The sequence below is a fragment of the Lissotriton vulgaris genome, chromosome 7, assembly GCF_964263255.1.
Source record: "Lissotriton vulgaris chromosome 7, aLisVul1.2, whole genome shotgun sequence".
Lineage (NCBI taxonomy): Eukaryota > Metazoa > Chordata > Amphibia > Caudata > Salamandridae > Lissotriton > Lissotriton vulgaris.
This window is the reverse complement of record NC_141695.1, coordinates 773,809,943-773,826,237: the sequence shown is the minus strand read 5'-3', so window position 1 is coordinate 773,826,237 and position 16,295 is coordinate 773,809,943. Positions and strand designations below refer to the sequence as shown.

The following is a 16,295-nucleotide window of genomic DNA, read 5'->3' as shown; positions in this document are numbered from 1 at the left end:
ATATTTTTGCCTGGTCGTCTGATGGATCTGGGTGGAAGAGTTCTTCTTCCACTGTCCTCGGTTGTGTTTTTGACTTTTTTGGCTTTGGGTCGATAACACCTTCTGTTTTGATGACTTTTGGTGCCTTATTGCTCTTCTTCGGCTCAGGCCCTTTCTTCGGGTCGACCAGGTCTTTTGGTTCAACACGTTTCTTCTGCTCGACAGGCTTTTTCGGTTGACTGTCCTTTGCGGAGTCGATGGTTTTTTTGGGGATCGACTGGTGTTTTCGGAGCACTTGTCTTTGGGTCGATAGCCTGATTACAGGCTTCGATTCGGCACCCTTTCCGTCTGCAACCTTCGTCGGTTCGGCGACTTTCGGCACAACTGGCTTATTTGAGTCGACGGCCTTCTTCGGGTCGGCGCCCTTTGGCTCGGTGTACTTCTTTGGGTCGACGGCCTCTTTAGGGTCGGCGCCCTTCGGCTCAATGGCCTTCTTCTTGTCGACGGTTTTCTTTAGGTCGATGCCTTTAGGCTGTACGGCCTTCTTCGAGTAGACGGTTTTCTTTGGGTCGACGCCTTTAGGCTGTACGGCCTTCTTCGGATAGACGCCCTTCGGGTCGACGACTTTTTTGGGCTCTGGAATCTTCTTTGCGATCACGTTACTTGGCCCCGGGGTCTGTGAAGGCTTAGGTTTCGGTTTCGGAGCCGAGCCGGACGGCGGGGCTGGCGAATGTTTTTTCGGATCTTGGCTAAGGCCTCTTGGCGATGCCTCGACCGGAGTCTTCGGTAATGGGGTAATTGGTGTCGGGGGCAGTGTACTCGCGATTTGCCCCGGTGGGATCTCGTCGTCGGAGTCCTAGTAGTCCTCTATAGTGACGATCTCTAGGTCCGAATCTGGAGCTTCTGGAAGTTCTTGGTCATCATCGAAGATGTTGTCCGGTTCCGGTGCCTGTCGCTGCATCTCTTGCCTAGCGGCCTGTCAAATCCATATGGTTTTCTTCGACCAAAATTGGGCACAGGCCGGCAAGGTTTCTTCCTTATGGTCTGGTGAAAGGCACTTGTTGCATACTGAGTGCTTGTCAGTATGCGGGAACTTGGAGTGGCATTGTGGGCACCTTTTAAACGGGCTCCTTTCCATCGACAGCAGGCCCACGTGGCGTCGAAAAGGCCCAACAGCCCGCGTCGACAACCGGTTCTAGATGGAAAGCTTGATTGAGTCAAGAAGTACTGAGCGAGAACAAACCGTCAAAGTCGAAGGCCTTCTGGCCTTTAGAAAAGTTTTGTTTCGATTCCGAAGTTGGAGTATAGGAATAACATCCGAACCCAATGGCGTAAAAAAACAATCTGAGGATGGAGAAGATGTCCATGCGCACTGTAGTCCAGGGGAGGAGTCACCTATCTCGTGATTCTTCGAAGACTCTTCCAGGACAACAAAGTGCAATCATCCGGACCCAACACTAGGCAGCGATCTATGCACAGATATGAATTCAGCAGCCCACATGCCTCGAACACATATGTTCAAACGCGCTGCTTTCACTTGTGCCGCGGCAGGCGCTCGCGCGCCCACCACTTTCAAAGCTGGGCTTGTCTTGTTATAGTTAGGAAATGCCAAACTAAATGCCTAAATGCTCTCTTCGTCCTAACAAATGTTCTATACTTCCCGGCTTCCTTATTACTTCTGGTTCGATAGTATTTTTTCCTGTCACAAATCAAACAGAGCCTTGACGACTGCAGTGACTCGCTAAGGCTTTCGACCGGCTTCAACTTTTCAGGTTCTTTCTTGGCATATACTTGGCTTGCCTACGCCACGCCACCTCGCTCCCTTGCGTTTTTCTGTTTTCGATAGTTATTTTAACACCAAACTTCTGTGTTACATTACAGCCTCCCCAGATTGCCTTCCTACACTGTGCTTACGTCTCTGCTGACCGCAGTGACTCGTCCCGACCCTCCGACCCTTCCTGACTGTCCAGGTATGCTTACGGCATTAACACGACTTCTCAAAGTCACGGTGTCCTGTTCCCTTGCAATTTCTGCCTGCGCTCATATTATAGCGTTACTTGCACCATACTTTTCTTTCCATTACATCGCTTCCCCACCCCTTGCGCTCTAGTCCTCAGCATCCCCACTTCTATTTTCTTCTCTCTCGTCTCCACTCCTCCACCTCCCCTACCAGTCGCCCTCGTTCCCACGCTCCCTCCCTTGACCTCTTTCCTTCTCCCAACCCTTCTAGCACCCCCTGTTTATCTCTACCCCCGTTCTCTCTCTTTCTAGCTCTCTTTTCTCCATTCTTGCCTCTCCTCTGTTGTAAGGAAGCCACATACAAAAACTAGAAAAACAATTGACATTATATAACAATACTAACTGTATTATATGACAGAATCCATATCCATAGGCAGAATTTCACACCATCAATAAAGTAGGTGCTGCCCTGCGATTGAGCAGTGACTCAATCAAGCTGCTTCACAATGGAATGGGTTGAATGATGTGAAATCAGTTAAGAAGGCGCCACCTTACAGGTTGAGTGACGTGTCATCAATCGAGAAGCTATATCCCTATCTATCGAATGGCACAACATCAATAAAGTTGTTATCTCCCTCCTGCTTGTGCGTGGAGTCATTAATGGAGAAGCTGCTTCCCTATGAGTTGAATGAGGAACATCAGAGAAGGTTCCTCCGTAATGGTAGAGTGATGCAATATCATTGAAGACACTGCATCCCTATGGAACCTATGACAAGCCCATCAAGGGCTCTTGGAATGCAATGAAACTTTAATGAGAAATCAACATTTACTAGCTAAATGCCCATGCAGCTGACAAAATGCCTTTTTTCCTGCCCCAATGTGTGCTGGTCTTGAGTATCAATAAACAGAACTCAAGTGTCTTGATTTTAAGTCCATTAAGACCTTCCTTGAAGGAATCGTACACCTTAAAAAATTCAGTGCACATGCGTTTGCCTCTTTACAATGCAAGGCTCCATTCATTCCACTTCATTTTCATACCTAAACCTATAACTTGTGAACGAAGCCCAGCTAGGGGTGCATATAGTAAGAAAAAATTGAGCAAGCACTGACAAGCATGGTTTGTATTCTGATTAATGCATGCTCGCGGAACGAATTAAAAATGGATACATGCAGACAAGATAGTTGCAGGATTATATACACCTACAGGCAGATACCTTGTTTGCACATGGCTGACCTGCATTTAGGCACCCAAACAACACCTATGAAAGCACCAATTTACACAGGTTTTCAAACCACAAACATAAAAACACCCATGCTTAGACAAAAAAATTATACCCATGCAAACACACAACTTAGGGTGGCTCCCCTGCATCGACAAAGAAGAAAAACAGGCATGCTAGTATAGGTGTTGTGTACAAGCAACATCACAGGATGTACATCCCAGAATGAAAATGATGTTCGCTATGAAGGCAGAACTGGCTAAACCCATATAAAATATAGACATCGGCGTAAAAGTAAAGCCTACGCTTGGTTTTGGGGACTTGTCGTATTTCTGTTTTCTATTGTTAACTGCCTTATGCAACAAAGTAAATTAACTTTTCAATTCTTTAAGTCTGTTGGGTTATAACAGATTTTCAGCAATCAATCGTTATTGATATTTCACAAGCTGGCACTCGGTTGCATGTGATACAGGTTACATAGATGCATAAATCAAAGGAAACTGGGTGAATTTTTTGGTGCATTGTGTTTTCATTCTAGCTCGACCACCAATAAAACGTTTTCCACTATATCATCGTGATGCCAAGGCACACCCTTGTCACTTATTGTTATCTTATCTCCAAAAGGCTTGGCATGAAGGCATGCAGCATGCATGCATTAAGCCACACCTAAGAAGTGGTGTTGAAACGATTCCTTTCAGCCTCCTTCCCCTTTTACTCTCTTTTCAAAACCAAATGCATGTGCTTTTTGGGCAAAGCAAGATTGATTATTTCCTGCTGTTGATTTGTACAATAGAAGGACAAGCATTGGGATAGCCAATACATCTGGTTTTAATGTGCTAAATCCTGCAAATAATGCGTTAGAACTTTATGGTCAGATAAATATAAGAAACAAAAACCGGACTATATTGAAAGCACCTGTGCCTTTATTACAACCCACCTTTGGTTTCTAAGTGAAATGAAGGTCAGATACTAAAAACAACTGAATTATAGTGTTATTTTGGTGACAGAGAAAAAAATCGAAAGAATATAAAGAGCTCCACGCCATCTAACCCTTGATTTCACACAGAAAAACAAAAATGACTATGCCTTTTATTCTTTTGTTTTGAAAACCTACAAGCCGTATAGTCCTTGCCTACGAGAAGCAAGGCCGTCAGTAAAAGAGACTGCCAGCTTTGCTTCTCATAAGCAAGGACTACAATTACAAAGTGCTTGTTTACGCACAGCTTGCAGGTTTTCAAACGCTTTTAATAAAAGGCATTGCCATTTACAATGCCAATAGCTCAAACTCTTGCAAATGCAAGACCTATTGCATTGCAAATGCTTGTTTTAATGAACTGTGCAACTACAGATTTGACTCTAGTGAGTCCCTGCCTGTGGCGGCGCAGAGTACTGTGAGCCACAGCATCCCAATGCTAGCAGTGCCAGGGGAAGGCCAGATTCCGACAGAGACGGGTATCCCTGAGACAACATAGAAGGAACAGTTCCACACTGTCAGGAAGCCTCCAGAGCCCTTTGAGCCACGGATTTCTCAAGTCACCAGAGCCTGTGGCCGGGCAGAGAAAAGCAGAAAGCCATGGTGGCACAGAGCTACCTTAGACCGTGGCAGGGCATCCTTTTAAGATGAAGTTTCGTGCAGCTCTGTCTTAAATGCACCAAAATGATTACAAACACAAAATTGTTTTTTCCCCCAAGGACTTGCGAGTCTAATAGGCACCAGAGAGGCACCAGTGCCACCGCATTCACACTTATAAACATTTGCATAGCTCCCACGCGGTTGTCTCTTGAGAGGCGCTGTATCAGCTGTGCGTTTTCCTGCAGACCCCGGCCAGTATGCACTAGCTGTAGTGCAGTGTGAGGGCAGCAGCAGCCCAGACCCCTCTGCGGAGGACGCCCCTGACCAGCTGTGCGGGGCTAACAGAATGCGGGTGGGATATTAAGCCGGCCTTTGATTAGTAATTACAGTTATATGGGAATTCCAGCATATGACATGATAATCCACATTTGTAAAGAGGCACAATCACCCGTAAGGGTCTCTAGGCGCTGGGGGCCGTCGAGAAGATTAAGCAAGCTATTGCCCAGAGTCATGATGGTAATTTGGAGACGTTACTATTGATGCCAAGCCCCTCCAGAGATCAGCCCCAGCCCGCTTTGAGAAGGTTGCAAAAAGTCCCTCTGAAGCCCCCTCGAAGGGATTCCTTAGATCTTGCGGTTGTCGAAGTGCACATAAATCTGAAAGGCGCTGCTTCTGAGCGCTCCATAAAATCATAGCTCCCCGCCCCTTCCTCCGAGAGAGCCCCCTCTCCTGACCATTCACCCACTCCCCGCCTCGTGTTCATTTCTAGGCAGATGCTCAATGGGGCTGTGTGGCAGCCGCCCCTAATTGGCGTTAAAGCACTCAGTACTTGGGAGCATATGCGGGGAGGGGGCTCCCAAGTCCCATCGAGCAGCGCACCCACCCGCAGGACCTTCAACCCGGAGGGGAAAGGCAGAGCAGAAGCTGAAAGTGTCAGGGTGTGAGGGAGCGGGAACTGGTACGGACCGAGGGACATTACCCCTTGTGTTCCGCAGGTGTGGGAGCAGGAAGGGGGTTAATGGAGACCTGCCTTCTACAGGCAGAGAAATCTCGCTATAAGCCCCACAGGCAAGGCCACGAGGAAGGGCCAGTTGTTCTGCACTCTGGCTCTGCAGTACAAATGAGAAAGGGTTGGGGGGATGTGCACCCCATTGGGGGGGCATCGATGGAAGGACATTACCCCTGCATTCCACAGACGGGGCCCAGTGAGGGGCGTTCCTGCACAGGTGCCCTCTACAGGCAGAGACATCGCGCTATAAGCCCCACAGGCCAGGCCAAGAGGAAGGGGCAGTAGCTCTGCACTCTGCAGTACAAATAGGAATAGGTGGATGCGCACCCCATGGGGATCCTCGATGGAGGGACAGTGGTTTGGCTCCCCTCGGGCAAAGAGCCCGGAGGGGCTCTTGGCGAGCTGCACTGTACAGTCAGGGCCTAGAATGAGGGCTGCGGGCATCGGACTGAGCGCCACACAGGCAAAGCCCCAGAGAGGGTGCTTCAAGGCTTTGCGCCAGCATGCAGGGGCCCAATGGGGTGTGAGGGGGCTCAATACCTCAGAGAAGGGGGCTCAATACCTCAGAGAAGAGGTCTACTTGAATCTCACAGGAAGGGCCATGAGAGGCTGGGAGAGAGTCCCAGAGGATAAAGGCGGTGGTCTCACCCGGCATAAAGAGGCCACTAAACAGGGTGCATCCAGCTCAGAGAGCCTGCAGTGAAGTCTGCCCAACAGGTGGATCCAAGGAAGACAGGATCTCGCACAGCTGAGGCAATCTTTTTTCCTCCTAAAACAGTCTATAAATGGTAACGTTTGTCTAAGGCTATAAGAGTAAATTAATTTGCCATTCAGGTCAGAGTGAGCGTTGGAACTTCAGACTGAGGTGAGCTGGGGCAGAGCAGAAAGTGTGTCTCTCTCGAAGAAGAAACCTAGGTTGGGATCCCGGCTCCCCACTTCATCAGCTTGTGTGATTCTTAGCCTATTGCGCCTCCTTGTATACAGCAACATTCGCAGCTCTTGAAAATGTAAATATTCTTATCTAGCTAATTGAAAGCTTAGAGCGCATCAAACAAAGTTGGTAGACACTACTGAGAAACGCTGCAAGCAAATGCCGACCACAACATGCAACGTACCTTTCTTGGATTGAGTGTTTCCGGTCCCTCTGCACGGGCGAGACACAGGAAGCCAGGCTGGACGGCCCAGGACGGCCTGCTTGAGGGCGGGGCCACCAGCACAGACAGGAAGCGGACGGGAGCCTACCCCGCGCTCCTGTGAAGGGAAGGGAGCTAGCCGCCTACGAATCCCGTGCAGCGCCACTACCGCGGGACAGGACGAGAGGAGTATGAGAGACCCGGTGAGTGGGGGCGTTGGGGCACATTGACGGCTAGACTGATAGACGGAAGTCATTAGGCGCGGTCATTAGGCACGTTCGGCACGTTCACAACACCAGAGCTACAGCGCCCAGGAGACTCTGAACACGTGATGCGAGCCCGCCAAGTGAAGCGCCTCCTCGAGGTGAAATCGCCGAGGTTATGCACGTAACCACCCCCTCTCAGCCATTCCCAGGAAACCCACAACAATAGGTCTTTCGGTGGAGCAGCGCTATGTGCTGCTAACACCAGCGAGACCTAAAAAGCACCAATCACATTAGTTCACAACAGCTGAACGGAAGCGCACAGGAGAGTGTGCACAGGGCCAGCAGAAGCGGCAGTGAGGCGGCTTTTTACATAACTTGTTGATTTTAAATAATTCCATAACATGAGAGCCCACCGTGGTTAAATAAAAATCACCAATCACATTAGTTCACAACAGCTGAACGGAAGCGCACAGGAGAGTGTGAACAGGGCCAGCAGAAGCGGCAGTGAGGCGGCTTTTTACATAACTTGTTGATTTTAATTAATTCCATAACATGAGAGCTATCGTAGAAATGATATATTGTAAGCCGTTCTTTTAACAGTAATGGTGTCATAACAAGAAGGGTTACGAAGTTTGAGACGTGGTAATGCTTTGGAATTTAAAAGCAACCATAGTCCCAGTGAGGCGGCTTTTAATGTACCTTTGCGACTTTTAACACCGTGGTTAAATAAAAATCACCAAGCACATTAGTTAACAACATCTTAACGGAAGCGCACAGGAGAGTCTGCACACGGCCAGCAGAAGCGCGTGCCACTTGCCTAAAATAATTAAAGACGCGGAAGTCATTAGGCGCGATCACAACAACCGATCTGCAGCACAAATCTGCAGCGCCCTGGAGAGTCAAGCGCGTGCCACTTGCCTGAAGAAAAAGAAAACGTGTGCAACTTGCCTAAAAAAAAACGAGACTCTGGAGTCCATTAGGCGCGATCGCAAAAACAGATCTGCAGCGCCCTGGAGAGTCTGCACACGTGATGCAAGCCCGACGGCAGAAACACGTCCTCGAGATGAAATCGCCGAGGTGAAGCGCGTAACCACCCCCTGTGCCCCATTCCCGGCAAACCCACAACAATAGGTCTTTCGCTGGAGCAGCGCTTCGCGCTGCTAACACCAGCGAGATCTAAAAATGGACGCCAAGGATGGGTTGCCCTAAAGAGGTATAAAGGAGTGTAGAGATTAAATTTGAAAAGTAGAGCAGATGTCTCCCCAAAACTTCCAGTGAGACCCAGCTCCTATTTGATACACAAAAACATTGGGATCTGGTTGACAATCAGTAAGAAGGCACTGGATGGGAGATCACATTTTAATTTCAGGACATAGGAATGTTCAATGGGTAGTTGAAGTTTACAGTGGGATTTAAATCAATTGTTGTATATGTTCTTATGGCTTTTTTTGAAGCTACATACTATAAAGACTCTCTCTCTGGATCAGTATTGTTTCCAGTATAAATTTGCCGAACTTTAAACTACCATTTTTTTAATAAAAAAATATTTTTATTAACTGTGCTCATAGATATCATACAATACAGGACAGTGTTCATATATCATGTGGTAGAATAACATTTCACAATACAGTGTAAGGCTTCCGTAGACACAAGTAGGACTGTCAACACTTATAAACATGGCCCTGATCCGCCATGAACTACAAATTAATAAAAAAATTATCCCAGCCTGTCCAGGAAAATATAGTCCTGTTTAAACCACGTCAAACTATGCCAATACACAAATGGGCTTTGGTCGCCATGAATGACAAAAAGGTCCCCTCCACAAAACGTATTTGAAGAGTTAGTTAGACACAGTGCATGACAATATTTCTATTTAGCTTGATTTGTGGAGCGGGGATATGCATACCATAAACTCTTGCACTCCAGTCAGTTGAGAAAAGACAGTTACAGGTCTTCCTCATCATCAGTATGAAGCAGTGAGCAAGGACAGTAATAACAACAATAAGAAAGCTACTACCTTGACCCGATTAAAAATGCATCCCACAAACCAAACCTATCCACATTGACCCGAAGCACTAAAAATTCCCCTATGGGAATACAACCATAGAGCTGCATCAAAGACACAAGAACAGAGAAAACGTAGGAAACAGAGTGCAGCAAAAGAGAGACCAGAAAATCCTACACTTTGTCCATAAATGTCCACACAAAAAAAGCTTTTATCAGGCTTGCACATCACAATATCCTTGACATATGTAAAGGCCAATCTGATAATCACTGGTAACACACATGATTTCATGAATTTTAAACTGGCATAATTGACAAACAGTTGCTGCTAAGCAACAGGTGATGAAGATAAATTGTGTGTGTCCGATGTCAAGTGACAAAGAGGCAAGGATTTATGAGAGGACCCTGCACTCAAAAGGTATGAACCCATATGGAAATGACTCTTTCCAGCTACAGGCATGCAAGAAAATAATCACACAAAGGAAGACAGGAAATTACTCGAGCATTAGACAGGAGTGTGGTTGGTCCCAGTCTTAGTGGCACAGAGGGAAGAAATATGATCAGCCAGAATAATTTGCAGTGGCTGAAATTAATTTAAGCTTTCCACCCATCGTTTTTATGTTTTTCAAAGTGAGACACTTTAAGTTCAATTGTACGGCCAATTGTGGGCCCCTTCCCTGTTTGTGCATCAAACCTCAAGCTCCGCCTCACTAAATAGGTCTAGATGGTTGAAACCAGTCTTGAATTGCGTATGTTCTCATTCACAGAGGATGTAGTTAACCACTTGGCTGCTAAGGGCACTTAGGCTTTATAATGAGATTTCCATTGAAATTAATGGGAGGGGCATGACGAGTTACCCTTGTCATTAGCATCCAAGAGGTTAAGCAGTTCAGGCTGGACCATGCCTACGTAAGCAGGAAGAAGTTTGATTTCCAAATGGTTAATCCATGTCTGGTCCGTCACAGTGGGAAGAAAATGAAGAACTAGAATAAGACCAAGACTAATTAAGAGTGGTCGAGATGAAATCAAACATTCAATTTTTTCTCAGTTAAACATGAACTACGGCATCGTCTAGGTGGGATGTGCCAGACAAAGTTATAAGGAGTAGCATTGTTAAGACAAATAACAAAAACATTTTAAGCTGAGAAAGTTTTAGAAAAATGTGACAGCTTAACTACTGGTTGGAACTCTCAAATATATCCATGTTTCTGCTTCTCTAGTTATATTATGGTGGTTCTCTCAAGTATAGCCACGGTTCTAATTGTTTAGTTCTATTATAATGGTTCTCTCCCGAGGCATTGGATTTTTTAAAGTTTCATGTTATTTATGAGGACTTCAACCACTGGCAACCAGCTGCTCTGTATAGCAAAGTGATTATGTTGGGTGAGTCTGGATCTACTCATGCAGATTATAGACAGTCATTTGCATTCTTGTAATTTGCATTTATTTACTCTGTTAATTGCTCAGGCGCTGCAAAGTTAAGTCTGTGCTTTAAAAGTAAGTAAAACGAAATAAACATAACGACCAGCAAGGTTAAAATTCCAGGTTTATCTTTTCTATATAAAATTGTTACCATATAATTTTTTTTACTGCTGAAGTGTCGACAAATTAATTTTTTTCCCTCAGTAAAATAGTATGTTTTAAGTACTTGAGTTGGGAAACATCCCTTTTAAAATGTGCAGTAATGAACCCCAACCGTGAATGGTATTGAATCTAGCAACAAGCTTGGCTTCAAGGTACTTAACCATCACTTTTACTATGATCCGCTACCTACATAATTAACATAAGGTTTTTAAATAAAATTATCTGTGCAACTTATCAGCTGGCATGCTTTGGCAGAGAAGGGAACTTCTGTGTCCCTGATCTTCTACCCCACTCATATCAATTCTAAAGCCATCCAGGTTCCTATTATCCTTCCAGTCTTACATAGGGTACTCACTTTATTTTCAGCACGTTGAGCGACTTTTGTGGCGAGGGAGAAATCTCTCCAGTTTTGTTTCTATTCAGATAGACAGAAAATCCGTTATTACTGAATCCAAACTCTGCAGCAACCTGAAACAAACCGAAAATATCAAACAATTCAGAAGTGAAACAGAGATAGTATACCTGCTTGGCATACGTTCAGAACACAGCTGGAACAAGAATGTCAACCAAATACAAGTTGCACAACATAATGTGACACAACGTATTTGGCATATAATATTAAAAATGCACCAGTGAACCCAACTGCAGAAACAACAGATGCCCCGATTGTACAACTCACTTATCAATATCAGAAGGATGAGAATCAGTGTTTGTACTGTCCAGATTTGGACTAGAAAGATGCAAACAGATCTGAGTAGCAGGACATTTACCCTTCAGAGATAACTTACCAGTAATGGGAGGTTGCTTTAAACCAATGACAGAGATCTGGAACCCAGCCACAACTTCAGAAAGAAGCACAGATAAATGAGGCCAATCATGCACTGTAGTGTAGTTCCTATATTCCCAATAGGCTCTGCGCATTGGAATAACAAACGATAAGTTTAGACGTAGGACTGATGGCGACTAGGTCTCTATTGAATAGGTTAGACTTAATTATGAATGCCAGCTAGCTCAGAGGTCACTAGAAACTTTCTTGAGTGAACAGGAAGGAGTTAACTTTCCTGAATAGACAAGAAGGGATTAGTTTGACAACTGCATAAACATGACTGCAGTTTAAGTTAAGTTAGTTCTGCCAAGAATCTGAATCAAGAATTCTCTAAGGATTTAATCAGCTCGGAACCTTGGTTTTAGAATGAAGGAGGTCTTGTATCTCTTTCTCAGGACTCTATCTCCCAGAAACCCGCACGGGTGACTGGAAACACTGGAGCTGGATTTCTTGGCAGGAGAAAAGACAGCGTCTCTCTCAGTGCGTCAAATGGGAGGGTCGGCTTCCTTCGGCACTCGCATCAGCTGGACTTTGGGTAAGTAGATAGCCGCTCTGCTCCAAACCACTGTGTGTTTGCTGAAGGCAAATGCTGGTATATTTATACCTGGAAGGTGCCGAGTTTGACGTAAGGTTGGACATAAGATGTCACTAAGAACTTTCAGTTCTTTCAGGACTCTCAGGAGTTCTAGGACAAATCAAAACAGAAGCAGGGGGAATTCCCGGGCTGCTGCATTGGCTATGACTAAATATGGATATAATTCTTATGCCTTTATAAGGATATGATTTGTTATAACAACATAAGGGCATGAATCGGGAATATTTAATTAGGGTCCTAGATACGTTCACAACACCCACTCCACGTATAATGTCCATAATTACTAAATACTAAGCAATATATAAACATATAAGTATGCATGTGTTTTCCTGCCCACCCCAAAATACATAAAATGCATTTGAAATGGTATAGATACACGAAGAAATTTGTATTATACTGTACGTTTTTCAAGCAGTGGTATCATTCAGATAATATTTTATGTAGTGCATTATAATCTTCACTGAATGAATCACGAAAGTTACATTTATGAAATGGCACCTAATACAGAAGAGAAGGTCGAGACCATTTCATCACATATTTATACAAGATTGTACATGTGCTAGAGGCTGATCCAAAATATTGTCTGTAGAGTCTCTAAATATAGAAGTTCTGTTCTCTAAGAATAGTTCTACTTTAAGCAGAGTACCATGTGCCAAAAAAAAAAAAAAAGTTAAATATTTTGGGAACTGGAGAAAAATAATTTTGCTTTCGGGAAGAAAATAGTCCCAATGTTTTTTAGAAGTTCTGTTTATCAAAACTGAAGGCCGAATTCAAAGTTCAGGGGACGTTGTGTGCTTGCTATTTCAAATATTATTCCCATTGTAAGGAGAGAACATTACCTCAGATAGGCCGGCAAAAATTTGTCTACAACAGTAGGTGAAAGTTGGGCCAACTCTGAAAAAGTGGAAATAGTGCATACATGCGATGCATTGCCATCATCGGTGTTTAGATCAGCAATGGTCACAGAAGGTTGTACCTGTGTGGTGCCACTTTCATCTCGTACTTCAGTCACCTAATCGTAATGGTGAAGTCTCAACGAATGCCGTCATCAGAATAGGTAGCCGCTGGGGACAACACGTTGGATGAACCGTTACCGAACCAAGCAAAGCATCGATATCCATTGGCACTGCTGTTGGTAGTGTAAGACAGACATCCAACACGCATTCTTCTCCGCATAGCAGACATCGAAGCACAGGTAAGATGCAATCTTGCCAGATTGGTCTGAACGAAAGAAACCAGATAGTATTCAGATCTCTTAGCCGGGCCAATCCGAGGATTTTAATGATCCGTTCTCGGTATCGTATTGCTAGGATCGTTTCTTCCATCGTAGCCTGAGTTTTGTCTGTGACTTGGCTTGCCATATCGGAGCAGGAGGAACAAAAATAAAATACATGCTACGAGTCCCAAAATAAGAGGCCGGCCACCGCATAAAGAACGCACAAAATTCGGAAGATGCCCAGAACTGTTTCAAAGGGTGCTAACAGTCCCGAAAAAATTGTCTTAAATACATGTGCGATGCCACTGGTATCTGACATTTTTAAGATTTGGCTTAACATGTCTACGAAATGCACGGGGCAATTTGTCGATAATAGGGTATGTATCTCTGCCGCTGTCCTTGCAACTTGCAGATCATACGTCTCTTTGGACGAGGTTAAAGGCACAGTTGTCTGTAAAAGAATAGACTCCATTCTGCTTAAAGTATCAATTCGAATAGAAGAGATATTCACAGAAGGCCATATTGCTGCGTCCATGTCTGGATTACTGTTTGGATACAATACTTGCATACAACAAATGACCCTTGAAGTAACGCTCACGAGACAGGCTTTTCCTGGCATCATGCCAAAACAGCTGTGGTCACTTATTATAACGTAGCTACCATTGGAAAGTTGTCTGAAAAAGGGCTCTATCTGTGTAGCAGGGGTGCCGTGCAGATGACATGAAAGGTTGTTTGATGAACCTTCGCAATCTCCATGCAAGTTAATTCCTTGACACAGAAGTGTACCGCTTAGTGACTTTTTACAATTGTTACCACTAAGAAATACTTCTTTCTTGCCCCCACTCCAACATCTATGTGTATAAGGCAAATTCCAGGCTGACTTGATGTATCCCTTACCCAACCTTTCATACAGTCCTGCTGGTATATACTTTTGGCAGTATTGAAACTGAAAACTTGTTATCGGGATTGTAATGGTGCCATGTATTATCCATTCAATGACCGGTCGTTCTGACATTGTCAATGGTAATTTTTCTAGTTTTTCAATGCTCAGCACTGTATAGTCTGCTCCTTTTTGTGCCAACGAGATTTGTCTATATTTAATGTTAAATATAGAAAATAATAATGTTGTGTTGATTAGACGCCATGGCACGTAGTCTGAATGGAGGTTTTGCAACGTCCAGCCTAGCTGTACAATAGAACGCAATTGGGATTGACCATGTTGTAACATTAGCATATCCTGTTCTATTATATCAATAGCAGATGATACAATGCTGTCCAGTGAATAAATTATGGAGGACAGAGTCGTTAACCCATTGTCCACTACAGAAAGTGATTTTTCCAAATTAATACGATCAATTTCATGTATTTTTTCTGCAGTTTCAATTTGTGTTATTTTCCAAGCTTCATTGTAAGCTGCGTATATATCGGCGGATATGAAACGTTTCTGACGCTGTTTGCGAGGTCCCATTATGAAATCTCGCAAGTCAGCACCTTCTTTAAGTAAAGAAAGTGTTGCTTAATTTCGGGTAGTGTGGATTTCTGTAGCCATTCGAGGCATAGTTTTCCTACACTATTTGTTGTAATTATCCCTGGATGTTGTCTCTGGGAATATCTTGGGTCTGGCCTGTTCTGTTTGAACCCCTGTATTTTGTTCAGGAATCTATCTTGACAGTTATTAGTGTCTGTGGGCCAGATCAACCATTTGTTCCAATCAGGAATAGTTCTGTTTTGTTGTAAAATATTGGACACGTCTAACCCCTCATATGTAGTTTTATTTTTAATCAGGCATAGGCTTTGGTATAGACGAGTTTTTTAAATCGTTTATCTTGGCTGGGCCAAGACAGGTGGTCTGTTGAATGGTGTCATTCAGGAACAGTATTTGTTCTGGGATCATGCAGGCTCTAAATAATGATTCTAAACCTTGTACCTGCCACTCTTTTGTACCCCAGATGGTTTTTGTCTCAATGTTATTTTTCCAAAATTCAAAACCAAATGTAGACATTTTTTCATAACATTTTTCAGAATAAATCAGTTTAGTATTTGTCAACATGTTTTTCATTCCGGTCTTATTTAACATTTTGAAATAAAACATTTCTGGATTAGTGATATTAAACCCTGAGAAGTATGGGAATTTTTCATAAAATGTTTTTGAACTGCCTTTTGGCGGAGTTGGACAATGTTCCCACTGATTATTACTGAAAACATTTCTAGTATTAGCAGATTTATGCAGATAATGATGCCCAAAGTGATGGAAGCAATACATTTCTTCATAATTCGAAGAACCCTGTAAATAATCATGTTCTGTATATTTTGCTAACATTTCTAAATCGGACATCATATTATTAATATTTTCAAAGTCCCAATCATCAGAGAAAGTACTAGGTGATACAAAGTCACTTAAAGAGATCTTGAACTGATGTGGATATTTCAAGAGTTCAACCGGGCCATAGATTTCGTAATCAGTTTTGTCCCATGCTATACCACCAGGTATAGGATTTGCTATGATGTTCACTGATGATAGTACTCTTTTTCGATGTGAGAAAATCTGTGTGGTTTCAGGACCAAGTTGATGTTCTGACTTGCTGTGTCCATTGTACTATATTTTCCATCAATAAATCTACCCAAACTTAAAACCAAGATGAGCCATAGAAGGAGGAAAAGTACGCCTAACACAATCCATAAATCAATCCATGGTGAAATCAGATATGTTTCTGTGAGTTGATGAAAGAGCTCTGTAATTTTCTTTTTGAAAGATTTGTTTGCTGGCTTGTCTCCATGTTCACTTGGATCATCAGAAAAGTCATCGAAATTGATGAAGTAGCCAGATGCAGTTCTGTCAATTGTTTGGATGGCATCAGGTTTGTTATTAATCTTTGTAGTTGCTTCCTCCTTTTTCATATTAGCATAGTCCGAGGCTACATCATTGTAGACAAGTGTTTCTTGACGAACTGTTGCAATTTGGGTTTCAAGAGGCACAAGTACCATGGCTTT

The 16,295-nt window shown here is 43.8% G+C and overlaps 1 protein-coding gene across 1 annotated transcript in view; it reads right to left on the bottom strand.

Annotated features, from left to right (window-relative positions):
* The window catches only part of NPLOC4 (NPL4 homolog, ubiquitin recognition factor), a 537,117-nt gene that overhangs the window by 411,108 nt on the left and 109,714 nt on the right, over window positions 1-16,295 (bottom strand). Inside the window, exon 3 of the mRNA XM_086931004.1 lies at window positions 11,023-11,135. Within this exon, the coding sequence (XP_086787130.1) occupies window positions 11,023-11,135 (113 nt within the window). The remainder of the gene's footprint in view (window positions 1-11,022; window positions 11,136-16,295) is intronic.